The sequence below is a fragment of the Chanos chanos genome, chromosome 2 (genome assembly GCF_902362185.1).
Source record: "Chanos chanos chromosome 2, fChaCha1.1, whole genome shotgun sequence".
NCBI classification, from domain to species: domain Eukaryota; kingdom Metazoa; phylum Chordata; class Actinopteri; order Gonorynchiformes; family Chanidae; genus Chanos; species Chanos chanos.
This window is the reverse complement of record NC_044496.1, coordinates 45,273,885-45,284,135: the sequence shown is the minus strand read 5'-3', so window position 1 is coordinate 45,284,135 and position 10,251 is coordinate 45,273,885. Positions and strand designations below refer to the sequence as shown.

Here is a 10,251-nt window from a genome sequence, read left to right as displayed (position 1 = left end):
ACTCGTTCCTGCAGTTCCCCCCACGCGCGACTCATCACTCATACACACACACTCACACACACTCACACATGCACACGAAACACTTTCTCTCTCTCTGCCCCCATCACTCTTTCCACCTCTGTCTCTCTTTCTCTCTCTAATTAAAGTGCCCAGACTCACCTGGTGAAATCTCTCTCTCCATCTGATGGATGGTTGTGTGCGTGTGTATGTGTGTGTGCGTGTGTGTGCGCGCGCGCGCGTGCGTGTACTGGGGGGTGGGGGGGCTGTAATGATGTATAAATGCAATCTGCAGAGTGCTTGTTATTGCAGAAATGCCATGGCCAAGAGATGGCATTGTCTGATGGTGGAACTAAAGACAATGGTAACAGAACCATGAGTGTGTTTGTGTGTGTGTGTGTGTGTGTGTGTGTGTATGTGTATGGGGAGGGGAGGGGGGGGGGGTAGGTGGAGAGAGATACAAGCTGTGTTTGTAGTCCCAATCAATTTACAGAACATACAAACCTGCAACCATACTCAAAAATGCAGAGAGAGAGAAGAGAGAGTTGGGCATCTGTCTCCTGTGTCTGGGTTAGGCTGGCAGATTGATAAATTAATGATCAGACACTGCATGATAGTAGCATAATCTCTCTCGCTCACGCTCTCTCTCTCTGTGCTTAATATAATATGTAATGTAGTGTGGTCATTGATGAGTGGCTCTTTGCTGGCCTTGTTGCTTGTACGTCTTTGGTCTCTGACTCTTTGGGTCTGCCCTGCCCGGTCAGTTAGCTGGCCTGTTCGTTCGCTTCCATTGATTACCGCTTTATCGCTCCCTTTCAGCATTTTATCACTCTCTCTCTCTCTCCCGCTCTTCTCAGTACGTGCTCTGGAAATGGATAGCTTTTTGACTTGATCAGTAATGAGCAGAGCTTGTTAAGTAGCCAGCGTTTTTGTATCTCACTCAACTGTTGTGGACAGTAATTGTGGGCGTAATAATGTAACACTACATTACCCAGGAAGCAATTTTCCTGATTTAAGATGCCATAAGCATGTTGTGAAGCGTTGGCAAGCGTGTATTCGGCTGAAGCTACAGATAGGAAAATTCTAGAGCTTCGTGTGTTGGACTGAGCCGGTGTTTGTCGGTAAAGTTGTGTGAAATGAGTTGAAATGCGTCCCTGTACACTCCCGGGTGAGGCAAAGAGAGCAAATGAGCATGTATCATCGTTGTAAACAACTTTACGACATTAGAGGATTAATTAAGCGTAAGCATTAGCCTAATGGTTCCTACCCATGACTAATTCACTCATGAGAGGTTTTTTTTTTTGTTTTGTTTTTTCTTTCGTTCTGTCAGGCAGTTAGCTGGAATAGTGCAGTCTGTGTTCATGTCACCCTCTGTCTCACTTCATATCAGGTACCAAACTATGACTTAGTGTTTCTATGCAGTGCACGCTCTCTTTAAAAGAATACTGGAGTGTTTGAGAAACAAAGTAAATACAACCTTGTGAGGGAATTTTAAATTTCATACCTCTTCACAAAGCGTGTTTGTCTGACTGTTTATCTGTTTGTCTGTGTTTCTCTTGTTTATCTGTTTATCACGTTTCCAGTATACTTTCACTGGCTCCCAGTCTGATGCGATCGCCTCCCACCTGAGTAGTGCATTAACGCAGTTATGCATATTCTGATTGGAAAGTCAAAACAGGCAAAGACAAATGTGGCAGTCAACTTCCATTAAAGCCATCGCAGGACAAAACTGTCTGGCACGCCGTCTGTGATCATAAAAAAAAAAACCCTCTTTGTTGTCTGGAGTCCTATACCCAGGCATTCCTCCGAGCATCGTTCAGAACGAGGAAAGATATGGGTTTTCCCCTTCTGTCACTGCTCATTTGCATAACTATGGTTTGCATATGCAATGGGTATTTGCATGCAGACTTTGGCTTTGGAGATGAGACAGGAATAGATGTGTGTGATTCCAGTTTTAGTCGGAACAGCAAGAGACAGATGGTACACATGCACACACACACACACACACACACACGCACACACGACCCTAATGAATAATTACAAGATTTGGGGAGAGTTTGTGAATGTTTTGAGTAGCTGCAGGAATTCTGTTAATAGCAGAGGCACAGATTTCCTGGCTCTGAGTAAAGGCAATACAGCGATACTGTGTGTTGTGGACCATGTAAGAGGAGTCTAATCACTCAACATTAAAAACAAACAAACAAAAAAGTAAATAAATAGCAGTTGAGGCTAACACTAAATTAAACAAGGTAAATTAATGCAAGCAATTGATTTTGCATCACTCAGCCGCCTAATTGTTTGTATTCGCATCATGAACACACACACACACAAGCGTGCACACAGACACACGAACAAAAACAAGCCTGACATGATTCATCTCTTTAAACAAACAAAGAAAAATGACTTAATCGTTAACGGCTAACTCAGCCATCTGTTCCGACCGCAGCAGCAGCTACGGAGTCAGTTTCCCGCCTTTTTTCTCTCCCTCAGAGCTCTACAGCCAGACCCTGCGTATCACCAGAATAATCTCCATGGTAACATGCATAACCTAAATCACTATCTCCAACATTTCATGTAACCCTGATGACAGCACGCTTACACACCCAGTGAGACACTGCAGATTAGTGGTGTGTTTGGGTGAAAATATGGTGTTGCTGTCATACTTAAAGTTGGGATTACATTTAGCCCACAGGTAGTGCTAACATAAGGTCTGTTATTTTTATTCTCTGTAATTAGAATATATAGTGATAGTGACAGTGCTGTGGCACAAAACTACACAGCTCTCTGTCCTCCTGTCTGTTTCTCTCTCTCTCTCTGATCTTACTTTCACTACGGGACCAGCTATTTCATACACACACACAAACACATACACACATACATTATAATGGTAACTGAGTAAAGTTGATGACTTCTCTGTACTTTGAGTGCGTGTGTGTGTGTGTGTGTATGAATGTGTGTGATGTATAGTGGGTGTTTGAAGGGCTACGTACAAACACAGCTCTGTCATTCTGAAGCCTTTGGTATTACTTTCTGAGAAACGACAGTAATGAGTGTGGACAAGAGCGAGATGGAATCACAGCCTGTTTCATTGACTCGCATCTCTTCTTACATTCAGGCCTGAGAGAGAGAGAGAGAGAGAGAGAGAGAGAGAGAGATCTGAGGTGTCGGAATATCTTTTTAATATCAGAGATACAAAGCAGAGACATCTCTGTCTCTGAGAATGGCTCAGTGACCATTTGATAGGAGACACACAGACAGGAGCTAGCTTTACAGTTCTAGTCCGTGAGTGTGTGTGCTGTACTGCCATGGGGCTCTGTGCTCATGGTTGTCATAATGGAAAGTAAACACTAACAGCTCTGAGCTGAGTTTTCTCTGGGCTCTCAACGCTGACAGTGATCAGACAGTCCACACACACACACACACACGACAGCCTCTCATTCACAGTACTTTATACTGCATAGAGACTGCTCAGATCTCCTTAATATACTGTTGTATGGTCAAAACAAGGGCAGACACTCGGCATATCAGTTTCAGAAATTTTGCCCTTATTTTCTGTAGAAATTGTGTGTGTGTATGAAGAGGTGACAGTTTGTGGTGATTGTGTGTAGTGTGGGTGTGATTGTCGGTATAGATGTGTTTGTGTGTGTGTATGTGTGTGTGTGTGTGCGTGTAATTGATCTTTGATCAACATTGTGCTCCAGGCTAACCTCTTTTTATCCTTCCCACTGCCTACTGGTGCTAAATGATTGGACTTACAGAGCGAGACAAAGAGGTTTTGTGTGCTTGTGTGCGTGTGTGTGTGTGTGTGAAACAGTGATTGTAAAACACACACTAACACACATGCACACTCTGGGTCTCATCCATACATTCTCGAATCTTTCCTTTGATCCTGAATCAACCCAAGCATACCCCCAGATGCCCCCCCCCCCAATACACACACACACACACGCACATGCACAAAAACACACACACAGAGTCACAGACAGGGTTATCTGTGAGCACAATTAAGTAAGGGAGACAGGGCAGGTAATTGAGTCATAAAGAGAGAGAGAGAGAGAGGTAATGTCCCCTCAATTCAAGAGAAAAATCTCACATTGCCAGTGGCAAGGAAGGAGTGGTGCCACAGACACACACACAGACCCACACACACAGACACAGACACACACCATCTTGTCTCCTTCATCGCATAGGCTAGCAGCCTCCGTTTTTGTTCTGTTCTCTCCTCTGCCCCTGTTTAACTCCCCCTCTTGAGATAAATGGATAATTAGGAATAATTGAGATTTTGTATAACTGCAGTCTCTGATTATTAATTATACCCTTGGGTTCACACAGTTACATTTCCTCTCACTTTTTCTATTTATTTTCATTCATTATTTGCTCACTGTTGTCGTGTTCTACAGGTGTGTGTGTGTGCGTGTGTGTAGGGTGTAATTCTACTTTAAAACCTACAGATGCTGAATGCTGAGTAGCAACACACACACACACGTCCATCCCTCATAACTAACTGTCCTCGTTTTAGGGATTTTGCTTACGTGGCCAGAGACAAGAACACACACGTGTTGAAATGTCACGTGTTCCGATGTGACACACCTGCAGACAACCTAGCCAGCAGCCTCAGCAAGACCTGCTCCAAGGTACGACAGAGCAAACATACACTCACACACACACACACACACCATTCACAGATTCATACACCAAACACACCTCACGGATTCACACACTCAACCCAACTGTTCACTGTCTCTCAGAGCATTTATGGTCAAAAGCTAGATTGTGCGATACTCTTCTAATCAATGCATTAACACTAACGTAGTCACACAGTCTAAAGGGATACACATGGTTAATTGTTGTGTGTTAGGAATATTTACAAATGTAAATTAATTGAAGGAAAGGCTCCTTGCATAGTTGAGTTTTTTTTAACTTAAAACAACTCTGTAGATGGAGGTTGGATGCATTCCACCAGCCGAAATAGCTGACTTTGAACAGGAGGCTCCCTCAGTCAGGAAACAATGGGGATATGTGAGCAAGATAAATTTCTGTCCCACTTTGACCCTTTTCCGTATTTGCAAACAATGGAGCTGGACTGGGTTGTGCCTGCAGCTTTTGTGTGACATAGGCTTAAATGTTGTGTGCTGATGCTTTTCGTGGCTGAAGGACAGATGTTACTTCATAGAACACTCTGAGAGATGGTGATGTCGCCTTTAGATTAGAGAACTGTGTGTTAGCTGGGAGTGTGTATGTGAGCTTGTGTCTGTGGTGTGTGCATGTGCGTGCTTGCGTGCGTATGTGTGTGTGTGTGTGTGTGTGTGTGTGTGTGTGTGGCTAAGCATGTCCCTGATAAATGTGCCAATGCATCGGATTCACACAAAATGCTTTGATTAATAATGTCATGATCTGATTTATGTCTTCACAATTAATCAAGAGCTCTGAACACCACACAGTTTCCAGCAATCAGCATAGAGCATACTCCTCTATTCACCAAGCCTCACTGCCAGAGGGAGAGAGAGAGAGATTGTATGGTAAATGAGTAAATGAGTACATCTTCTCTGTTTTCAGATTATGGCAGAAAGGAAGAATGCCAAAGCTGTAGCAGGCAGCTCTTCACAGACCAGTTCAGATGTTCCCCTTCAAGGTAGGAGCTTTTACATACACACACACACACACACACACATGCACACGCTCATGGAGACGCACACATACACGCATACACACTGAACTGAGACTTGCCGTCAGAGACTTTCTATTGTGTGTGAATGTTTGGACTGAACATGAACAATTAACTTCATATTTACACACCTTTGATATTTTTATATCTCTCTTTAGCAGGCCTCAGATTAAGTATTTATCCATTAGAACCTATTCACTGGGAACCATTCACCAACAATGAAAAAAGCTATCCATTAAAACCTTCCTCACAGAATCCATCCATTAGACACTAATACCTGATGGTCATCCTCAAGAGCTGGGTTATTAGAATGCATTCATAACACCCTGATTGTTAGAGCCGATACATCAGTATAAGATCCCGTTTATGAGAACTAAATCATAAGAACCGATCTATATGTTCACTTTAATTCAACACTTGGGATTACCCGCCCGCCCCCCCCACCCACTTTTCAGAGAAGTTTAGAGTGTTCAGTTATACCACTTCTCTCTCATGTCCTTTACTTATATGTGCTCATTTAGATTGAGTGAATATGTGTGTGTATTGTAAGAGTGCTGTCAGATCATAAATAAACGACAGACTTTAGTAATCACAGAGACTGGGCTAATGTGCTTACATCAGCATAGCTTCATGATATTTTATTAGCCTTCTGTGCTGCTCCGTTTACCTTATATAAAAACTCCTACCTCTCAGTTTCCCTCCTCTGCCTTATCTCTTTCGATAATTAAAGAACAACTGAGTGCTGTTATGCTGAGTCGGGATGAAAAACGAGGGAGGGGAAAAGATGTGTGGCGTATTAGCATTTAGCACTCAGCTACAGCCGACCCCATTAAAACCCAATTAACACAGCTTTCTAGCCCCGGTCCGGCAGCCAATCATACGCTCCTGCTGCCAGATCAAAGGAATTATGGGAGCGAAAAATCAGGGGTTCAGATGATCCCTGCAGTCTGGGTGCTTGCCAGATTCCTCTCTCCCCCTGTCTTTCTTTCTCTCTCTCTCTCTCTCTCTCTCTCTCATTTTTTTTCTCTCTCTCTGGAAACGGGTGACACTCGTTTGCTTTAATCCTTTATTCTGTTCCTTCCAGCGCTGTGTGTACCTGAAAATAGTTCCAGCTTTGTCGTTTTCTGGATTTGGTAACAGTGTAGTCTGTCTTCTCTTTTCGTGTGCGTGTAATATTGAGCTGAAAGCAACAGACAGCATCCACAATGTCATGTGTGTGAGTGTTTGTGTTTCATCAGACAAATTCTCCAAAGCCCTGGCCAGCTGTCCACACTCTGCTCAGTCCGCTGCTGTCTGCTAATGCGATTATAAAGCACAAAACAAATATTTTATTTTCACTGGAGTTTTGAAAGTAACTGTAGCTTTGAAATCTGACATGCTTTTTCAATAGTTTACAGAGTGAAAGTCTTTGAGACAATTTAAGACAGTTTTTAATAATTGGGTGGTAATACTGTGTTTCTGAAGGTGTCTTTTTCATTGTCTGCATGTGTGTATGCGTGTGTGTGTGCATGCGTTCGTGTGTGTTCTCTCAGTAGAGTTTCCCACACCAAAGACAGAACTGCAGCAGAGCTTCCATGTTCTCTACCTGGGAATGACCTCAGTGTCTCGTCCTATAGGTAACACTCACACACACACGCATAACACTCACACACACGTACTCACACTCACACGTACTCACACACACGCACACGCACACACATGCACACACACACGCATGCACTCACACACACACACACACTACACATTTCAGTGTGTTTGACATATTTATTGTATAGCTCTCACTCTCTATCTCTCTCTCTCTTTTTCTGACCAGGGATGGACATCATAAATGGAGCTATCGACAGTTTGCTGTCATCCACAGGGAAGGAGGACTGGACACCGGTCATCCTAAATGTCGAAGACGCCACCGTTAGCGTCATTAAAGAGAAGGTGACTTCAGCCCCCTTAAGACGTGCAGATCAGAGAAAGATATTTACAACTTAGGTCATAACCAGATTTATTGGAGCAGGAGAAACTTACACAAAAATCATTCACTCCATGGAGGAGAGGGATTGAACTGCCGAAGAGGTGAAGTAAGAGAGGAGAACTGCGAAGGGCTGGGTGGCAGATTAACCTCCCTCTGTCAGCCTGTGCTAAAGGCTGTAGGGTTACAGGTTCACATCCCCGTGGCACTTTACTGCTCCCTTATCCTTGAGCAAGAAGACACCAGTTAAATCCCTTCAGTTGTACTGTAACTTGTTATCCCAGTCCCCTCGATCCCACGGCTGGTGGCTTTACAAAGACAAATCTTTTCCCATTGGACATTCCTCGACAAATAAAGGTTAAATAATGTAAGAGATGTGAGCAAACCCAAAGTGAGGTAACATTCTGGCTTTACTACTGAGTAAACCATGAAGATCCTTGTAAGGATTTGATACGAGTCACATGCTGTCCATATTCCTACTTACACAGGTTTTACTCATATCCACTGCTCCTCCTGCGTTTATATTTAATAATTTTTTTCTCTTCTAACCTCTCTCCCTGTGTATATTTGTTTGTTTAATGTCCAACAGCACACACACACACACACAATCAAACAAAGCTTGAATCTGTGATCATTGCATCATGAGAATATATGTTCACAGCACAGGCCTTGTTGTCCGGTCATGATCTTCTGGCCGTGTGTGATTATTATGCTTGACCTCCTCCATTGCATCTCAGACTGGCCAGTAACTATGGACACAGAATATCCTGCACGTGTAGATGAAGAGAACTCTGTTTTAGTCTGTCTATTCTATTCATCAGCCACAAACGCAGCCTGTGATGAAATCTGATCTGAGCATTGAGATGCAGGTTGCACTAGCAAACATCAGATTTGTTGATAGAAAAGTTGCCACGTATATATATATATATATATTGGCTGAAACAGATCAGATAGCAACAAATTCCGTGTAGGGTTTTTTTTTTTTTTTTTGACCATTTATTTATTTTTGAAAATATTTGATCTCTTGACAGGTACAAGCATAAAATGGCATCACTTTTCCTGACAGTGGAAATGCTGCCTATGGTGTGTGTTTGCGTGTATGTTGTCTGATTTGTTATCTAAATCACATTCACCACAGGAAGAAGAAGAGGAGGTTTTGGTGGAGTGTCGCGTGCGTTTCCTGTCCTTCATGGGTGTTGGACGTGACGTGCACACATTTGCCTTCATCATGGACACTGGGAACCAACACTTCCAGTGCCATGTCTTCTGGTGTGAGCCAAATGCTGGGAGTGTGTCTGAGGCGGTGCAATCTGCCTGCGTGGTGAGTTTCAGACAAACACACAAACAAACAAACACACACACACACACACACGCTCTTATTAACACTCTCACTGACAGTGCTGCCAAACCAATATGCCTGGAAGGCAGATGTGCATATGCTATGTTCCCTGGGTGCCAGCTTGGTTATAAGCTATTGTTTTCAGACTTCTGGCCTCATCTGTTAGAACTAGCTCTGAAATCCTTACTCTCCTTATGCTGGTTACATTTTAAAGGTCTCCTCTCATTTCCTGTCATGCTACCTCTTATAAGCGTGGATATTGATAAACATAGCAGGATGCAATCAGTCCCGCTGCACCACCTTCATCTTGTACGCTCCTCATCCTCATATATTATTTTTCCACATTTTTCTTATTCTCCTCTTCATTCTCTCCTCCTCTTGGAATCTTAATCTGTTCACCAATGACCAATGCCCTTTCTTTTCAGTTGCGGTATCAGAAGTGTTTGGTCGCCCGCTCTCCCTCCCAAAAGGCTTCATCCCCGTCCCCGTCAGACTCCGTCACACGTCGGGTCACCACCAGTGTCAAGCGTGGTGTCCAATCACTGATAGACACTCTCAAACAGAAGAGACCTGCCCCTGAACTTCCTCACCAATGACAGAGTAGCTCTACACTGATGGACAGCACAGAGAAGAACACAGACTGATGTAAATACCCGTCAATGCTTTGGCACAGCCAATGGAGAGTAGAAAATCAGTTCATTTAGAAAACAGAGAGCAAAAAGAAAGGAATAAAATAATGACAGTTGCTGCTTCTGCCCCACATCTGGAATAATTTACTTGATCTTTGACCTCTGCTGTGTAAGCGCGCTGCTTTTAAGCATGCCTTGGACACATACACACACGCACATACACACACACAGACACACGTTTTAAAGTTATCACAAATCCACTGCAAAGTGTAGGTGGTGTATTATTACAACAATGAATGAGTTCCAGAACATTCCATGTTAGTCTGTTATTGGTCATGCTGTTGTTCATGTCACTCTGATCTTTCCGTTCTTTTGCTGTTTGAGCTCTGATTTTCTGTTGTCTGACTGGAGAAAGCTAGAAAAGCTTGCAGCATTGTTGTGCCATACTAAGTGTTCTTCAGAAGCAGGGAACATGTGTGTTTGTGTGTAAATGTGTGTGTGTGTGTGTGTGTTCAAACTCCTTGTCTGTGTACAGTGTCACAGTAACAGAACAGGATAGTTTAAGTGGGTTGAGGAGCTGGCTAGGTGAACAGAAATAGAGAGGGATGTACTTCTGGGTCCTTTCTCACATCAGCAAGTGAGACTGCGATTGTTCCAC

At 43.3% G+C, this 10,251-nt stretch overlaps 1 protein-coding gene across 1 annotated transcript in view; it reads left to right on the top strand.

The window, feature by feature from the left end:
- Window positions 1-9,560, top strand: part of apbb2a (amyloid beta (A4) precursor protein-binding, family B, member 2a) — a 20,850-nt gene extending 11,290 nt beyond the window's left edge. Inside the window, exons 8-13 of the mRNA XM_030765387.1 lie at window positions 4,517-4,631; window positions 5,554-5,629; window positions 7,195-7,278; window positions 7,476-7,591; window positions 8,764-8,946; window positions 9,390-9,560. Of these exons, the coding sequence (XP_030621247.1) occupies window positions 4,517-4,631; window positions 5,554-5,629; window positions 7,195-7,278; window positions 7,476-7,591; window positions 8,764-8,946; window positions 9,390-9,560 (745 nt within the window). The remainder of the gene's footprint in view (window positions 1-4,516; window positions 4,632-5,553; window positions 5,630-7,194; window positions 7,279-7,475; window positions 7,592-8,763; window positions 8,947-9,389) is intronic.
- The last annotated feature ends 691 nt before the right edge of the window (window positions 9,561-10,251 follow it).